General features: G+C 37.2%; 1 protein-coding gene across 7 annotated transcripts in view; it reads left to right on the top strand.

The window, feature by feature from the left end:
* Positions 1–3,906: 3,906 nt before the first annotated feature.
* ebf3a (EBF transcription factor 3a) overlaps positions 3,907–19,025 on the top strand; it is a 109,121-nt gene continuing 94,002 nt past the window's right edge. For 2 of the 7 annotated variants that reach the window (XM_068002383.1, XM_068002379.1), the window contains exons 1-6: positions 3,907–4,609; positions 4,884–5,040; positions 5,396–5,459; positions 6,376–6,431; positions 8,953–9,026; positions 10,668–10,736. In XM_068002383.1, coding sequence (XP_067858484.1) covers positions 4,476–4,609; positions 4,884–5,040; positions 5,396–5,459; positions 6,376–6,431; positions 8,953–9,026; positions 10,668–10,736 — 554 coding nt within the window. In that variant the 5' untranslated portion in view covers positions 3,907–4,475. The remainder of the gene's footprint in view (positions 4,610–4,883; positions 5,041–5,395; positions 5,460–6,375; positions 6,432–8,952; positions 9,027–10,667; positions 10,737–19,025) is intronic. The other 5 variants (XM_068002384.1, XM_068002385.1, XM_068002382.1 and 2 more) reach the window with 3 other exon arrangements.

Below are 19,025 nucleotides of genomic sequence, written 5' to 3'. Positions count from 1 at the left end.
GTTGGAGGATTGCGTTATTTTCATAAAAGTTCTGTAATAAAATCTATTTTGTAGCCAAACTAAAAAAAAATGCAAAACGTTTTCAATCGTTTAATCGATCAATTATTTTTTTATGTGGCCTTTGATATAGATACTGTGTTACAGTAACCTGGAATGGCTATTGTACCAAAAAAATTAAAACATGGGTTAGTTATTTGTTTATTTTGCGTAAGTTGGAAAATAAATTGCGGTCAATTAAAAGTGCATGACTGGATCTAGAAACTCAATAGACAATTAGTGTGATACGCAGCGTAAGTATGTTGCATACTGCGGAAATGACCCCAATACTCGACTTGCCACGCTTCCCTTACCGTTATCACCTCACACTATACCAGACTAGTTTATATTGTAGCCCTTTGTGTAATCTTTCACCGCAAGTTTTAGGCGCACTACAATTTGTTGCTTTTATTTGAAAACTGCCTTGATTTATGCGCTAAATTGTCGCGAGCGCGCGCAAGCTGTTGTACAGTGTATTTAAGTATTCTCCTTTAAAAAAAACAAAGTCAGAAAGGTATATTGTTTCTCTTAAATGGAACTTGTAAATACCAGTAATTAGCTTAGTCTGTAATTATTCAGAAGATATCTACTTTTTTTTTGGAAATCCAAAACCACTACACTTTTGCTAAACTGAACAAAGGCAGTCAACTGCCCATACAAAACGAGCGTTTGTAAAATGGGGGTTGAGGGTTAAAGCAAGAGGCAAAGCTGGAGATTTGGTGAAAAGCAGTGTCTTGGGTTAGCGATTGTGATTTTTCTGTGTGCTCTGGTATGACGGCGAGGAGAGGACAGCTGGCGCGGGGGACTTGGGGCTGGGCAATGGCCATCTGACTGACTTTGGCTTGACATCTGGGAGACCACTGGTGTGTGGCACGCGAATCGCTTGATGTCGCTATTTATATGCAAATTCTGTGTATCATTCAACCCTCACCGTAAATTTACAAAAGGAACACTTCACATAATAAGGAGGATCGTTACTTCGGGAGGTCTTTGACTGGACCATGCAAATCTGATTCAATCCCGCAAGCTTCTGGCTCCCTTTCTTTGTCCAACAGCGGTTGCTAGCTCACTCCCCAAACTAAGAATCCAGATAATTCCCCTAGTATTTCACAACACAACTGCCTTGACTTCCCAATATGATTTTTAACCAGATAATTCAAACAATATTTGACAACAAACAGCCCATAAAACTGTCTGCCTCATTGTGCTACCCCATTGTAGTAAATTATTTAAATATGTTCCACGGGTTCACTTTTTGAACCGAGTAGTTCGTTCTACAATCTCGCTTCATTCATTTAGGATGTAGATGTTTGCAGAGAGGAAAGCGTGTGTGTAATTGCTGAGGTTTAAATGTAATATGGAAACATTCGCGCGGGTGTGCTATTAAAATTATTCTCTCTAAACACAAAGGATACCCAGAAAAATTGAAAACGCCTTCAAAACACGGGGAACTCATTTGTTTGAACGCAAAAGTCACTTTATATTGAAGAGATGAAGTTTGAGCCGCTTTTATGCAACCCTTCCCCTACAAGAAATGGCAGCAGTAAATTGTTGTGTCAATACGGAGTCGTCACATTTTCCCTCGATTAAATTTGGGTTGTTACAAACAGTTTGTCAAAATGGTAAATTTGGGGTGGATGATAAAGGCTGTATTTTCCACGCTATCGTCTGGAGCACTCGTCGCTCCAGACCAGATGAGAATAGAAAATGAGCGAAATATATTCAGCCCAAACCCTGTTGTGAGGAACAGCTGATTCCCCTATTCTGGCCAGATGGCTTCTGAACACAGATTTGCATTAATTTTCGCCTAATATCTTCAAAAAAATAGTGGTGCAGCTGCATTTGTTGTCAAATACGTTTTAAAACTCTTTGGCTGCAGAACGAATGTAGCCTCTGTGACGGTTTTGCGGAACTTTTCAGGTTATGTTTTACAGTCAACGGTATCAGCTTTAAAAGGATTTGGCTAAAACCCTATAATTTGGTAATCAGATTTAAATCGCCTCGGCGCGTGTAATCTGGTATAAGAACACTGTAAGTGACTTGGAGAAAAACACGTTTAACAGATTTGAAGGGAAAGCCCTCTTAAATATATATAAAATGATATAAATGATTTATATAAATGTATTCACTCCGACTAGTTGATGCTAAAATGATCCATTTTTGTTTACTGTTGCTACACTTATTAAATACTAATGCAAATTTACTATAACGGTGCTTTGCATATATGTATAAACCAGTGATTCGCAGATTTAAAATGCGCCTGAACTGTTTACAGGTTTCAAATATTCCATTTTAAAAATAGCATCAAGATTTACTTAGCTATAACTTATATTTAATTTTCAGTTAAAAATTTAATAAATTTGTTAATAATACAGATGTTCCTTGTCGACATGACACTATTTCCTACAAATCAGAATTCCTTTTATTTATTATGCATAATGTTTCCTGCACATTTTGATTTTAAAATACAGTATTAGGATTCTGTAGATCTATATGGCATCTTAATATGTGATGATTGCTTCTGAAGACTAATCTTATTACTTTCAATCGCCATAAAATATGATTTTATTATACTTACGTATTTAATTAGACGCCAGCAATGTAATGGATTTTGAAATCGGAATAGCAACAGCTTTGATAATTCACTTATCTGTCGCAATAGTCATTAACCCCCCAACACCAGAAAATAGATTGCTCTAACACATCTCTTTCTCACCCTCAGCGGAGTATTGAAATTCAAGTGTTATGGTGTCCCCTGATAACAGAATTCGGACTTCGATTTTCACCGATTAATTAAAATATTAGCGTACGTACGATGCCAATTGTCAAAAAAAGGATGGAAGTGCTAATACGAACGAAGAGAAAGAGCTGATCATTGAGTAAGTGACTATCCCTGATTCTCTCTCTCTCTCTCCAGCCTGGGCTCTTACCTTTAGTAAAAAGCACAGGGCAGCCTCCTTCCCTAGGGTCCCCTCCTCTGGGCACCAGCTAATACCTCTGAAAGACTAGTTTTAGTCAACAAAAATCTAGTTAGAAATACATGTGGATCTTCAGGAATTCCTAGAGATCGCATGTGTTCAAAGCATCTAACTTCAAATCTTCTGCTCGTTGCATTGACACACAGCCTGTAACGCAGCCCTTAAATTGTTTCTAAAAATGTATCTTATAATTTGGATATTGATTCAGTGGACCTTCCCAGATCTTTTAACCTTAATTGCTAATACGACCACATGGATAGGAGAAAGGAAGTAGCATAGTAATTAAACTCCAAGCTGTATAACGAAGGCATAATTTTTGACAAGGACATATCGTTTTAAATAAATATTAAAAAACACCCCCCTCCCACCCCCTCTTCTGTAAAAAAACAGACTTGTGATTCATTTCTCAGGTAGGTTCTCTGCAGAATTTTATTAATATTCTGACATTTGTTCTACACTGCCTAGCTGCAAATTGTGTTTAAGGCAAGAGAATGTTTGCCCCACACTATTTTATAACTTTTAATACAAACTTCAGCCGCAAGTTTTTGCTACACGTATTGATCTGACAGCTTTCTCCTCTACAGTTTGTGTTTAAGGTAACAATTTTGTCCCTTTAATTTCTGTTTGAAGACAAACAATTCGCGTTCGTTGTATTTTTTTTTCCTAAAGGATTCATTATGTTAATAATAATGTCTGCGTTTGATTTTATTGGTTGTCAATTTGGGTACAAGGAAAAGAAAAAAAATATACAGGGAGCAAAAAAAAAGAGGGCAGCTCACCAAGCCGCTCAGGTTGTAGCTGTCAATCGCAAGCCTCGCAGCGATCCGATTGGATATGCTAATAAGACCTCCATACATGGCCGCCGTCTCCTCCCCTAAACGTCAGAATCTGTCAGCGCTGGTCCCGGGGGTTTAGAGTTTTGGCTCCCGGGAAAGGATCCATTCCTAAGGGAAAGAGGGCTGAGTTTGTATGTTTCCATCCATTCTGTGAGACGCTAAAGGCCCTAATCAACCTCTCCTGTGTCCAGGAACACCTCTATGGTAATCATTTTTCGTTTATTTGTCTTTTGGAGCAGGAGAACATTGTCAGAAGTGGTCGATTCAGCAGTGTCCTAAGCAGAATACCTTTGATGCTGTAGCAGGATGACACCACACTGAGAGAACAACATCAACAAACAACATTTTTTTTACTCTTAAACCAAATTTCCCGCTAGTTGTACTTTTCTCCACAACGGATCACGATCCAACTAGCGCTGAACTACTCCTGAAATTGTTTATGTCGTGCCAATACAGGACAGCTTGAAGAGGAAGCAAGTCTGAACTCGGCTTTTCTCTTACTGATCATAACGAGCAAAGTCATCTCTTATCTATTCCCCCCTCCATTCGCCGTGGGAAAAATCTGACATCTCCTAGATCCTAAAACCGTGCAGGAGCTGGTTTTGCTGAAAAAAAAATTGTTTTAATGTTTGGAATTCAGGAAAATATACCAAGAGGTGGGACGACCATGAAAGAGGAACCGCTAGGAAGTGGGATGAATCCGGTCCGATCATGGATGCACACTGCTGGGGTAGTGGATGCTAACACGGCCGCCCAGAGGTATGTATAATCAAATACTACCTTCCATCTGATTTTTTAATGTTTCTCATATCGACCCAAAATCACCAAATCCCCTCAATACTCTATCAATTACCCCCTCTCCCTCTGCTCCCCTTCACTTTCCCTTTCATTACATCATATTACTGCTAGCGACAAATCAAGAAATCTCTAGTCTCCCAAATGTGATTCCCATCTCCCATGTTTTTCATCACTTGCTCTCTGTCTCTAGTGCAGCTAATTCTCACCGATACACTGTGTTATTGTTTTCCCGCAGCGGCGTGGGTCTGGCTCGGGCACATTTTGAAAAGCAGCCGCCCTCAAACCTAAGAAAATCCAATTTTTTCCACTTCGTCTTGGCCCTTTACGACAGGCAGGGGCAGCCCGTCGAGATCGAGAGAACAGCTTTTGTGGACTTTGTGGAGAAAGATAAAGTAAGTTGCTCACTGTAGAAATGATTTTCTCTTTAAGTGCACAATAACTAACAAGCATAACGGTACTCAAGAGGCGCCCAAACCACGTGTAGTTCTGCTTGTTCTAACAGCTCTCGGCTGCTAAGAAAAATAGCTGCCTGTTTATGACATTGTATGTAAATATTATTTTATTACAAAAGCCTAGAAGCAAAATGTTTCCTATTGCTAGAATGCAAGAACTCGCCGCATACTTAACAAGTCAGATACTGACACGGAATACAGTTAATTATAAACAAATATATTTAAAGAGACATGGAAAATGAACTATGGAATACAATGAACGATATAATTATTCATTTGTATTGGTTGTTTTTAGGAGCCAAATAATGAGAAAACCAACAATGGAATACACTACAAACTTCAGTTACTGTACAGCAATGGTAAGTTGAACTGAATTGATCCAGAGAGGTGTGCTGGTTGCTCTTTCTTTACGTATTTTAATGGAGTTTGAATGCGAGTCATGTGGTGTAGATATTAATAACTGTTTATATAACTTTGAAGTCCTACCTGGCTAGCATTTGAGTGTAAAAAGAAAAGAAAAAGATCAGCATTTTAGCGTTGCTTCTCCTGATTTTATCAGACGTTTTGCTTTAAAAGTGAACATGATGTTGCTCCTACACCTATAGGGTCCTCGTACAATTTTAAAATGTTTTTATTTCATGCCCATTTGGTGTTGTTGCACGGTAATCTATGGGACAGTATATTGTACTACATTGTAGCAGTCAAACGCCGGTTATAAAACAAATTCTTAAAGTAAAATTGCAGAGCAAAAAGATTAAAACAGTGCTCTTGGGCTTGCTTTTTTCACAATTGACCATGGACTCCAAATTTGAATATCATAATCAAAACATTAAGTATATCTGTGAAATTAGACATTACCGTTTGAGTGTAATGGAATACTTTATGCATAAAGAATATATACAAAGTATGAGACAAACATTCGTCCCGTTAAAGACCAGCGCTCCACGCTCCATTGCACTGCAAATTGCACATTCCAACTAAACATAAAATTTACAATAAATGTCAAGAATTCATGAATTTCCTGGGATACAGTTTTTTTTCTCTTACGAATATTTTATTCATGTTTTATCGCCTATCAGCTCGTTTTATTGCGTTCATTACAAGGACATCAGTTTCCATATTTTGCCAAATTAACAGTGCCCTTTAACAGAGCGATATAGTACGCAAACTTGTCTTTATATTTTTGAATGAGCTGGATGTTGATACGGTCCTTCCATTGATAACATGCATTTCTCCTTTTAAATACCGTTAAATTTGATACTACTTTACTTCTAGGGGTGCGAACAGAACAGGATCTTTATGTCAGGCTGATCGATTCAATGACCAAACAGGTGAGACAGTCAAAAAACACTTTAATTTTTGCATTAGAAAGTTTATAACCGTTTTTCTCCTTTAAACCTAGTGCTCAATATTGTACACAGTTTCACGTTATTAGGAAAGCAACGCTTTTGCAGGTTGAAGTATTTTAAATGAATTGTCTGCCTTGAAATAAAACACATTTTATATATGTTTAGATAAGTTTCACTATAAATGTGTATCTCAAAATTTCTGGTGTTAAGTCCGCACTTTGTGAAGTAGGGCGTGATTTGATTTTTGTCGAACTAGATGCTCTGGCAGTTGGCGTCTCCATTTGTCTGCGGAGTTAAATGCGTTCAGGTTGAAAAGTGAGCTTGTCCTCTTCTAGTTCAAATTCACCTCTCAGCCCAGTCTCCATAATTCAGCTCCACTTTTGTTCCTGCCCAGAAGCTGCAGCTTTGAGAGGGTGCGCCAGGGGTCACGAAACAGTCCATTCCCTGAGATCAGCTGTATTTCTTTATCATCTGTCTGTCATACCTTGTAAATAACATAATTACAGGCAGTTGCTTATTAAATTATTTAGCCTGTCTTCTGCAACTTCAAAGATGATAAGTGCGGTTGATCAAAAGTGCTGCACAGTAATTAACCACGGGAGTCGGCACGTTTACACTTCTATTTGAAAGTCGCCAAATATTTCACCATCTCCACAATACATTTTGTTTTATATTACACTATCATTTTATTATCATGAATGCATTGTTAGTAAAATAAATAAAGAGCAACATTCAAGAAATTGCCCAAACGACTGGCTCTCCTCTATCCGCTGGAAACCGTTATTTTCGCTTGTTTTTTTGGTTGCACTTTCTGGTCAAGTGGTTTTGGTTCACAACGTATTCGTTATGTGCCATGCATTCATCTCATGAAATTAGATTTCATCCTCTTAAGTCAAACTTACAAATTAAGTTTGTGATCACGCAGTGATTTCGCGAGTTGTAAAGGGAGAAGGAAAGTTTCAGCTTCGTTGCTTTTTTTATATGCATGTACCCACACAAACCATAAGATGACCCACAAATGATTATTTTTTGAATTAAAGACTTAAGTCTGACAAGCGATTGACAGATATCATGAAAACCCCAGTGCTATTTCCCCTTTGCAACAGTAATTTCAATAGGTCAGAAAATCCCCCTAACGTTCTTCAGTGCTCTTTAAGTTGACGATGTGGTTTTATTCCCATTGTATCTAACAGCTAAATGTTTTCCGAGATCGCCGTAGCCTAATTAATAAGGTGTATGTGCTGCCTCCGAATAGCAACGTATCAAGGGGCTGTTATCTTATTTTTAAAAGATAACTGCTCATTTAACCACACATCTTACTATTTTAATGGTGCAAATGAGGCTTTTCAAAAGCGCTAATCTCCTCACTTGATTGATGGGAAATAGCCCTGTAACTGATCAAAGAGTCAAAGGCGCAGAACAACTAATTTATTGATTCGGGTTTTTGCAGCAAAATAAAAACAGAACAATCCAAACCAAAAAGCGCACAGAGAAGGGGTTTGAGAGGGGAACGCATTAACCTTCCCAACTTAAGTCATGGTTTATTTTAGTGATAACAAACAGAAAAGAAGCTTCTGAGCTGGGAAGGCGTTACAATGCGAGCAAAGTGAATCTCGTTAGATGAATAATAAGGGGGCAGACAGCTTGGAGCTGGGATCCGATGCGCTCAGCTGAGTTGTAAAAAAGCTTGGTGCGTTTGTGCGCACTGCTCCCTGGAAAAGCGTCGCTGAAAGGCTAGCGAGGAGAAGGCGAACACACCTAGAGCTCCCACCATCTGGCTGCTGTTAGAGCGAATGCTCAATAATTACTCAACCGTACTCCCAGACTGTCTTTTTAGAAAAAATCATTGTGTGTAATTGAAAAATAAACACCAGATTCGCTCCACGAGCTAAGTCACAAAAAACTATCCGTAGGATTTTTTTGGGGGGAGGGAGGGAAAGCAAAACGACGACGCAAGCTGCTTTGCTCCGAACTTGCTGTGCCGCCAGAAAAATAAATAACAATAACCCTCCCCCCACCACACACACACACACCACCAAATCACAACAGTGGGGGCTGTTGCGAGGCAAATTTAATATTATTTAGCAATTAGCGTTTTTGTCGACATGACACCCATTAAATCCTTCCCCCACTCATAAAATACACGATCAGAATTTAACATGACATGTAATTAATACCTGGGAATGACAGCCACTCTTCACCTTATTTAGGGACAAGTTCTAACTGATTTAAACGTGACCGTGGGGTTCCGAATGACGGGGCACCAGAAATCTGAGTTTCGGGCCTTTTCTGTTTTCCATGTTCTTCCAAAAAATGTAGGAATTTGTTTAATGGACATCAGAAAAAGTGTCATTTAGAATCATGTGAAAACCGTTCTTCACCTTTAATTTTTTTAAATGACCAATGTTTCTGCATAACCAGGTATAGCGGCATTTAGTCAATGCTGATGGCAACTTTTCAATGTTAAATGGCTGATTGTTGTTTTTTTGGATAATTATTTTAGCCGATAATATACGAAGGGCAAGACAAAAATCCCGAAATGTGCAGAGTCCTACTTACACACGAAATTATGTGCAGGTAAGCTAGCTATAGTGCTTTGTCAGTGTGAAAAGTTACACACAATTTATTCTCCGCTATTCAGTTCCAATACGCAAGGCATAAGGACAAAACTAACACATAACATGTAATTAACGGTGCAGACTTTTTAACAACTAAATTTTATATAGGAAATGATAATTATTTATTTGCATACCGGCAGTTGAAAATATTGTTCCTTTGGTACTAAGTAGAGCAACATTGCGCCACCCATATAAATGGAAAGCGTTACTTCATTTTAAAGTAAAATATGCAAGTTATGTTTCAGTAATTAGAAGAGATTCTTTATTACCAATATTGGAACTCTTAGTAATTACTTAGGTCTTGAACATGGAGAAGTTAAATCTAACATGCTGTTCATTGTACCGGAATAATATATTACTTCTGCGATTGTAATGTACTTTTTAAAAAAAACAACGAAAACAGGTCATAGTTGATGCATCTGTCAGTGATGCTATAGGAGTCACAGATCATTCAGTCATTTTACTGCCCTCTTCTTTACTACGTTGAGCCACAGATAAACCATAATCTGTTATTGATAAAAGAAAGAAACTCTTTGTACTTATTGAGCTCATGTATGTGAGAATTGATTTTGATACTGTCAGTTAACCTTTTCTCTAGAGCAGTGATGCATTGTTCATACTGTTGTTAGATAGCATGCACATCACCAGGATTTGTGTCAGAAGAGCAATTTCCCACCTGTTTTTTCAAACTGCCATAAGAGTTTCACCCTACAAGGGAAATAAAAATGCATCATTGATTTTGTATGTATTGAATGTGAAATATAGTTGCTTGTTAGAACAGAGCTGATCAGGAAGTGCAGCCAGTATTTCAGGCTACAGTAGCAGGTATCATACTCTAAGGGGCATACTATTCCTAGCTATTATGCTTATTGCTTAATGTCATTTCACTTAAAACGTACTGTAACAGTGCTAATATACAAAAGCAGAGTTTTCCCTATACTAGGTAATAAATATAAATTACAACCAATAAAGTGAAATTTCTTTATTATCCACCACTGCATGTATTGCAATTAACATAGAAGAGAGCACAGATGTGATTTAAGCTGTAAGTGGAAGACTGTAGACTTTCTTTAATCACTTTAGCTGTCAGATTTAAAAGGCTTTATATACTTTGCCTACCATATGGTGTTAATTTAGCCAATTTAGACATGTAACCATTATACAACTATGATTTTTAAAGATATAATCATGTATTATATTTGTGGTATTCCAATTTCAATTACATTTCTGAAACATATATTTAACAAAGGATTTTTAAAAAAATCACAAAAGGGGCACACAGACTGTTATGGTTCCAATTAATAAATGCCCCACAGAAATATTGGTTGAAGGTGGCATCTTGCATCTTCTCCAGAAATAACAGCTTGACAATTAGAGGTAAACAAAAGCGGAAGCTGTGAAAACTTATTCCCAAGCCTCCTGCCTCTTTCTTTTCTGAGATCAACGCAAAGACAGACACCACAACATGTTGTTTTTCAATCTTTTAACATTGCCATGATGGTTCTTGTTCACTGGCCTTGATTATGTCAAAGTTGAAGGGGGGAGGGGGGTGGGAAAATAATAATTCCTTTTAAAAAGTATTTATGACTTTTATTTACAGCCGGTGTTGTGACAAAAAAAGTTGCGGCAACAGGAATGAAACTCCCTCAGACCCCGTCATTATTGACAGGTATGAAAGTATTCATTTTTATTCTTTGATGCCCAGTGCCGCCATTACCCTTAGTCTTGCATTCAGTTCATTCTGTGCATTGTTCCATTTGTTGTCCTTTTGCGTTATCATGCACAGGTGGGTTGACTTGGAAACCTGGTGGCTCACTCTGTGGGGATTCAGTAATTGCTTGTGAGTTGTCAAGGGAAGCAGTTTCATCTGCCACCATGCTCACTGTGAAGAGTATTTTATGCCTAGAGAGTTTTGGGCTTTAAATGCAGATATGTGTTCTAATCTGTTTCTTAGTAACTCACAAGTATTTTATGTTACTTTTAGTTGTCATTGGTTTAATGTTTAGTTTTGTATTGGCCTCTTTTGTTAGAAAGAAATGCATGTTGCTGAAAGGCTCGTTGTATTAAATTTATATAGAATAGCTGCTAATGAAAGTTACTGCAAAGTATAGGTATGATAACTTGTTTCTGAACTCAAATCTTTAGTGCATTTTGAACAAAGATAGAGTTTCAGCCGCTTTCATTTCTGAGGTATCTTCTGATCATGAACTTTGGTTTCGGTGTCTGAAAATTAAACCAGGAAAAGACCCTAAGTTAAGCCTGACGAAATATGCACCACCAGTGGAGAGCAATGCCAATGTTTGATTAGCTGGAATAGCTGTTTGCTTAGTGGAGAATGTTAGCTATCTGACAGAGGGGACATCTTTCTTATTAGTAATCAAATAGGGCAGACCAGTTGTTGCCATCACTCTGGAATTGTGTCAGGCAATTGAAGGCAGGTTCAACAGTTTGAAGAACTTGGTGTTGAAAAATCAATACAATTATATTTGTCTTTAGTGTTTCTGTCCTTATGGACTCAAAGTAGAATTTCTACATAAAGGGTGCAATTATAGTACAAGTAACACTTTTTAGTTTATTAAGTGACTATTGAAAATAAATGCACTGCATATTTTTACTTAATATTTTTCACTATTATCAGCATTCTTCATTGTTATTGTCTGGCAGAAGTTATATCAATGATTTTGCATTTTATGACTCAGGTTATTACGGTGTTTCATTATAGTGGCTATTGAGCATCTGTACTGAGCAGATATTATGATGTAATTTAAAGACACATTAATATTGCACATTTATTGTGTTATCAATAGTGATGGGATTATAACCTGCAACATGATTTATGTGAAAAACAGGTCTATTATAGGGAAAGGTGAAATAGCAATTCTAATAGCTGGGATTCAAATTTTTACAGTAAATAAATCATAAAAATAATATAATATTATAACTTGGATTGGAAGCTTTTGCAGGGCTTGTGCACTAACAAAAGTAGAATGTTTTATTTCAAAATATTTGAAGCCCAATAATTTCAAAATACATAGACAATAGAAAAATATGCATGGCTACTGAGTCCCCCCCTTTTTTTTACATCATCTTATGGATCTTTATAAAACAGTTGTGCTTTATTGGCTAACAAAACTATAGCAAAACATATTAATGAATTCTAAGAATAACTGCTGTGCGGTTTACTGTATAACTAGTGCAAATATCTGAAACTAAATTATTTATGAGAAATCTGCTACATGTTTCTAAATTTACTTGAAGTATACAAAACAGTTGCAAATGTAGGAATGCTAATGAGCTTAACGTTGGACTGTATATGAAGTGCTGTGGTGAAACCGGGGAAGCTTTCGCCAGAACTGTAAGCTCTGCTATATAGAAATCTCAGAAACAAAAATGAATAGTTAGAAAGAAAGGCGGAAAAGTTTATTGTCTTGACCTGTATTGGAAAAGTGTTACAGGTAAAGCATAGACATTTAGATCTAGATAGAGGGCACATTGGTGCTCCAAGTCCTCGCACATATTAAAACAAAGTTGAAATGAGAACCTGCATTTGCAGAGTTTTTTTTCCCTGTTTTGTTGTATGGCTTAGAGTCCCCCGGTGAGCAATCTTATCACTTGGCTAGTTGGTTCTAAAAGGAATCACAGGGAGCACGCTCTACCAGTTCCTTTTTGCCCTCGGACACATTTAGCAGGTTCTGAACAGATAAGGCATATTTGTCCTCAGGATATGAACCAATAATTCAATCTTGAATTGAGATCTATGACCACACATTTGTTCCAGCTCAAGACCAAGCAGTGTTCCGTAAATCAAAGCCATTGTCCATCGTTAGGTTAAAAAAAAATAACATAGCAGCTTACTGCAAATAAACTGTTTAAAGGAAAGTCTTTTGACCTAAAAGTATTCAGTGGGGTGGGTGGAAAAGAAAGAACACACTTGCTTTGTTGTACTGCAGGGCAGGATGAGAATATCATTTTCATAGTAAAATAATGTTTTCTGGGAAAACAAAAAGCAGATGTTGCTTATTAAGAACACCCATTGTACATATCTCACAAATCTAAAGAGATAAATCCTATTTCACCCATACATTCTGATGGTCTTAAATGATTACAGGATGCTGCAAAAATAGTTAAAACTAGAGCCACGATCTGGGATAAAATAATTCTTCCGTGCTAGCATAACGTATTTTATTGCTAACTGCGGAAATTCCTGGAAAGGTACATCCTCTTGCCTTTTCCTTCCATGTGTGGGTTCAATGTAGATGAATGCAATGTCCAACTGTTGAAAATTGAAAAGACTGATTGTTGAGGAAGACAAGAGGAGGCAGGATTATATTACAATCACAACACAGCACAGCAACGCGCTGGTGAGAGCTGTGGTAGCTGTGCTGGGATACATTAAATGGGTTCACGATACATTACGGATAGCGCACACAGCAGAATGTTCCCAGTGGCACCCGTGCAGTCAAATAGCAAGTTGGCATCTTTACTAGTAGTAACTGGCGTCCCCTGTAGAGCTGGCATTTCTGTACAGTTCAGGAGACTTATCATTCCAAGTGTGTCCTATTTTCCTGTACAGCAGCCAGACATCTGTTTATCCCATTTTCTCTCTCTTGGAGCGATTGGAATGGCTTTAGTTTTAGTGAAAAGTTTAGTCAGGTTTAACAGCTGTTACTGAATTTCAAGCCTGCTGGTTTCTAAAATATTTTCATTGACCTTTGAATTTATGTAGAAAACATTATGATTTTTAATGCTTCTGAAACAATGTAAATTCATGATTTTCAAACCATTTTAAGTTTGTCAATATCATTTATGGTGTAATTGTTGAGAAAGGCTGTTTTTTCAAATAATACTTTTTTAAGGCTATCATTATTAATGTACCAGGATCAAATGTTTTAATTTATCTATGACAGTAATTTAAGGCCTTTTTAAGTTTTTAAGTGATAGTAGCATAGTAGCTGAAGACTGATTTCAGTTTTCTTAGTCAACATTGCTTCCTTTCACTTCCTGTCACAAAGGTCAAAGAAAGCTGACCTTTGCTGGCAGCTTCAGTTGTTGAATAATTCATGTGATTGACTTTTTGTCAGTGCACACAGTTGTGCTCTGGGACATTTTATTCATTTACCTCATTTAAAGCGCCTTTCTGCACCTGTTCAACTATTAATATCATGTAATTTGTGCCTAATGCCGATTTTGCTTAACATTCATTATATTTCTTATTAGCTATATTTCCAAACGATTATGTATGATTATTACTAGACCCTAGGAACAGTGATGGGTTATTCCCCAGACCTTTACATCTTCTTGTCAGGCTGTTTTCGGAAGCAGTGAGAATAAACATTTGACCAATCCCAGTGTTTTTGTTCGTAGTCCATATCCAACCAGCAGTTAAAACATTTTCCCTTATGGCTTTGGAAAAGCATGATTAAACCCCACTCTGTTGAAGCTGTACAAATGCCAGCATTTATAAGGTCAACGGTTTTGTTAAAAATGCAATGTAAATTAGAATCTGTGGAAAGGGACATTAAACAAAATTTAATTCATTGTCTTCTTGAATGCCATTTATGTTTTGGCTGAGCCTGGGACTGACAAGCAGGATTTTAACATTTTAATAATTTTAAATTAAACATTGTTTTGTTATCTAGCACTTAGTACGCTACAGTGTTTGGACAATTAATGCAAAGCTGTGATTGTTGGTGGTTTCCACTGTATGTTTAGAGATTATTTAGAAACCTTCTTTGAATGGCATGTTGTCATTACATCTACATAATGTAATTAGAGCAGCATAGTTGAGTGTTAAGTTTTCCTTCTCACTTTCTCGTGTACATTAGCAAATCAACGTTATAACATAGGGCAGATATTTTCTCAGCTTTTTGTTGCGCTTTGATTTCACTTTCCAAGGTGTTGTAAAAATGTACCTTGTACCAAATAAACTGTAAGTGTTCTGCGTAAACAGTTGTTTCTACCCTTCCACTGGTGTTTCTGCACAGATTTCAAGGATGCAGTATATTTCTGATTAATGAGCTTGGCAGTAGAAAGTACATTTCAGGTCAGGAGAAACTACAAGTGCAGTCTCCATACAAGTACACAGGTGTGAACATTTCTGCATTATTTATGACCATCTCACATCTCTTGTGCTATAGAGGAAAAACAAATTTTTTTTGTGAAGTGCTGTGCTCATTCAGTCTTCAAAACTAAATATATCTCAGTGACCAAAAACTATAGTGGAATGTCAAGAAATAGAGACAGCGTGTTTTGGGGGGAGGGGAGGGAGCTTACAGAGAAGGTAAGAGAGTAAAATTGAAGAAAAAAGAGGCAACTCACATACAAAGAGATACTGAGAGGAGCATATGTGGGAGAGAATGAGAGAATAGCAGGAAGGGAAGGGGAGACAAGCCAAGCTGTCAAAAACTATACAAAGTGTGGTAACCTGATAGAAACCATTCCATGCTTCTGTTGCTGTCTTATCAGGTGAAAAGGAGAGATACTGCCACAGCCTGTAATTTTGTTTGGATGTCTTTGATAAATTGCATTAGTTTATGGAAAAATCTACCAAAATCAGAACACTGTTATTCCATGTTATAGAAAAGGGTAATTTTATCAGCAAATGAACAAGATTTCTTTCTGTAGCTGTAAGAGAAAATAAATCATGAAAGTGGAAATAGAGCTGTTTGAACAAAGTATTAATAACAAAGTTTTAAAAAGTCTGAATCTGTGACTCAAGATGTTTGGTCTTTAGCCAAAAATGATGTAATAATATATTCATTTACTTCCACAAATCTTTAATCATTTATAAGAATACAGGGATTGTTGCGGGGTGGGGGGGGGGGGGGGGTGGGGGGGGGTGGGGAGTGCGTGTTGTGAATTACAGATGGAAATTCCTAGCTTTAGTGAAGGAGGTTTCCACTGCAGAAGCCAGGACGTGATTGACAGACAGGACTACAGGAAGTGAAATCTCAGGGAGCTTAACCTGTACTTGGCAAAGCTTCCACAGATTACACTGAAGAGAAAATGAAAAGCACTCATTTTGGTGGAACTACCAGTCAACAAGTAGTGGATGTAGACTTTAGCTTAGAACTATATTTTTGTTAATTTTTAAAAATAAGTTTTTATATATTGTCCAACCTGTGTCACTAAAATTATAATTTTAAAAAAATGTTTTTTTTTTAATTTACTCTATGTACCACAAACTGCTTTTTTATTAAAGTTAACATATAATTAATTTTGTTAATAACACTCTTGAATACTAACAAAACAGTCTTTCTTATTAGGGATTCTTCTTATCGAGGTTTGATCCCCATTACCAAATTCAGCTAGGCCAAAGGAAAAAAAGTTTGTGAAATAAGGGGTTTAATATAACAGAGTTTGTTTTAATAAGGTTTGATTATACTTTACTATAAAAGTAAACTAAACTAAAATCAACTGTTATCTTTTACTTATAATGGTAAATACAGTAATGTGTAACAGCTGGTTGGTTTGCTGGGGATCATGTTGTGTTTCTCAAATAGTAAATTCATTGGGAAATGAGTTTAACATATGTGGAAAGGAAGGGCCTTACATTTGTGTTGTTGTAAGACATGTAGCATGGGCCCAGCTAACGGAAGAAGCTGGCTCCAGCTTGTCGCTAGTGAAAGACGAAACACGGTTACACATCTGGTGAGAAAGAGCAGTTCATTTGCCGAGACAGCTCTCCCTGCTGTAGCTGAAAGGGGCTACTTTGATAGAAACAAAGCAGTGGGGGCTGGGGTGTCAGTTACTACAACTGGACCTACTGAAAAGTCTCAGGGTTCAATAATAAGGACAAACTAAAATTACAGCATGCAGAGTTAAATCCGAAAACACCACTTGCACAGACTTTTTTTATTTAACAAATCTAATCTCCTCCTAACAAAAGTTTCCTTGAAAAGGGGCACAAGTTTTAAAGTGAAATGTAAGCAACAATTAATCTGCAGCTAAAAAAAGAGTTATTGAAAAGCAAATCGCTGGGCTCACACTCGGTTCATCTGACTGTGACATATGTGCAGTAAAAGAACTTTATTCGATTGTGTATACAAGACGAACACTCCCCCTTTTTAGTACTGATTGCACTGCTGGTGCTCTGCACATTCACCCGAGCCATGCTCGCAGGACTTGTGACCGCACAGAAGGCTCAATTTAGGCAGGCGACAAAAGGCCCTAACAGTTGGAGTAGGGCTATTAATGCACAATGGGCAGACGCGGGTGCCCATTCTTTTTGAATAACAACCAGTAAAATTGAATTGGTTTTGGTATTGTGTGGATTGTCAGGAATGCACTTTGCCAACCCAAATTTGATTAGGATTTCCTCTACAAGTTTGTGTAGCCCTTCTGTGGTGCGTATGCCTCGGCCGGGTAGCTATTTACTTTCATCCAGCCCAAATGACATTATCAGTTTGTTCTTGAATGGAGCTATAACCGTTATTTTTATCCATCTGGAAGAAGATAAGAGAGGGGATAAAGAGGGGATAATAAAGAAGGAGTGAGATACGTTTCGTCAAGCCATTTCTTTAAAAGTTAATTGGCTTCGATAAATTTTAGTAAGATTTATGCACATGCGAATTAGGACCTGAGCTTTGGAGTAAGAAAGGCTCTATCTTCAGGTGAAATAGCCTTTGTAGCTTTGAAGAATATGCCCATGTTTTACGCACTGTAAATCATTCTAAAATCTAAAGAGTCATCTAACTTAATCGGGACTAATTTAATTTATGGTTATTTTAATTTTGCTATGGAATTTATTATAACATAACTAAAGAGACAGAATGTCCTTTTATCTGTCGCACAAGCAACATTTCAATACAGGGAAAGTGATTTTTCATCTAACTTATCAGTAATAGCAGTATCACCACAATTAAGTGCCTTATAATTTTACTTTTTTGCACAATAAAGTGTAAGACAGAAAAACACACCACCTGTTTTATATCCTTTTACAGCAGAGCCCAAATGTTGGTAGATGCAGGGCTTGTTTGTCTATGTCAGTGATTTCTTTTTGCCTCTTTTGCCTGGCAATATGAGTGGCAGGAGCCTCAGTAGAAGTCAGCAAGGTTAGTGGTTTAAGTATGCAAACTGCACATTACTGAGATAAATCTATTATGGAAAAATTAAGTATCTTAAAAATGGATTCTGTGGGAATTCAAAAAAAAGTTTTTCAAAGGTTAATTCCTATATTGGGACATACTAAATGTAATTATGGGACATCGCAGCCTTAAATTGTAGCAGCAGCACTGCTTCAGATTCCTTCTTTGTGGCTTCCACTTTCACCAAAAATATCCCATTAAATTTATTTGGTGAAATGTTAAATGTTTCACAGTTACTATGTTCACAATAAAACGTGCACATTTCAAATTACCCTGTCTTTCCAAAACACTCATTGCTCTTCCTTTAACAGCGGGACAGTAAAATGATCATTTAGAACTGTTACCAGAATAAAAGGCTAGCTTTCCTTTATTATAGTGCCCATTGTTGCTACCAGACACACACTATCTGTTGGAAAATAAAGTATTCATTCTGTTTTAATAGTACTGGAATAATTAGCTCCTATATGAAGTGCAACATTTTTTTTCCAATGCATTATATAAGAAGAAAAGCATAAGTAAATCCAGTGACTCTAATGATACACGTAATTCAACATGAGGGTAAGTAATCCGAGCCCTTCCAAAGATTCACACCCACTGCATTTGTTTCAAATTAGAAAAGGTTTGTAAATCAGATCAATATGCTTGGATGCTGTAGTCCCTTAGTGGGATCTCTTATGTCAATTCTTCCTCAATATTTGCTTATTGGAAGTGGTGCCAATGTGTGCTTCCCACATCTATTTCCATTTTCAGAACATAGCAATTTGTACTGTGACACTAGAAAGATTGGGTAAGGAAATAATCTGTGGATAGGATTGGACATGCTGCTGGGTCCTGCTGTTTGAGGTCATAGGACACCGATCTATGTGGTGGAC

This window comes from Heptranchias perlo, chromosome 21 (genome assembly GCF_035084215.1).
Source record: "Heptranchias perlo isolate sHepPer1 chromosome 21, sHepPer1.hap1, whole genome shotgun sequence".
Classification (NCBI taxonomy): domain Eukaryota; kingdom Metazoa; phylum Chordata; class Chondrichthyes; order Hexanchiformes; family Hexanchidae; genus Heptranchias; species Heptranchias perlo.
This window is presented reverse-complemented; position numbering and strand designations above follow the sequence as displayed.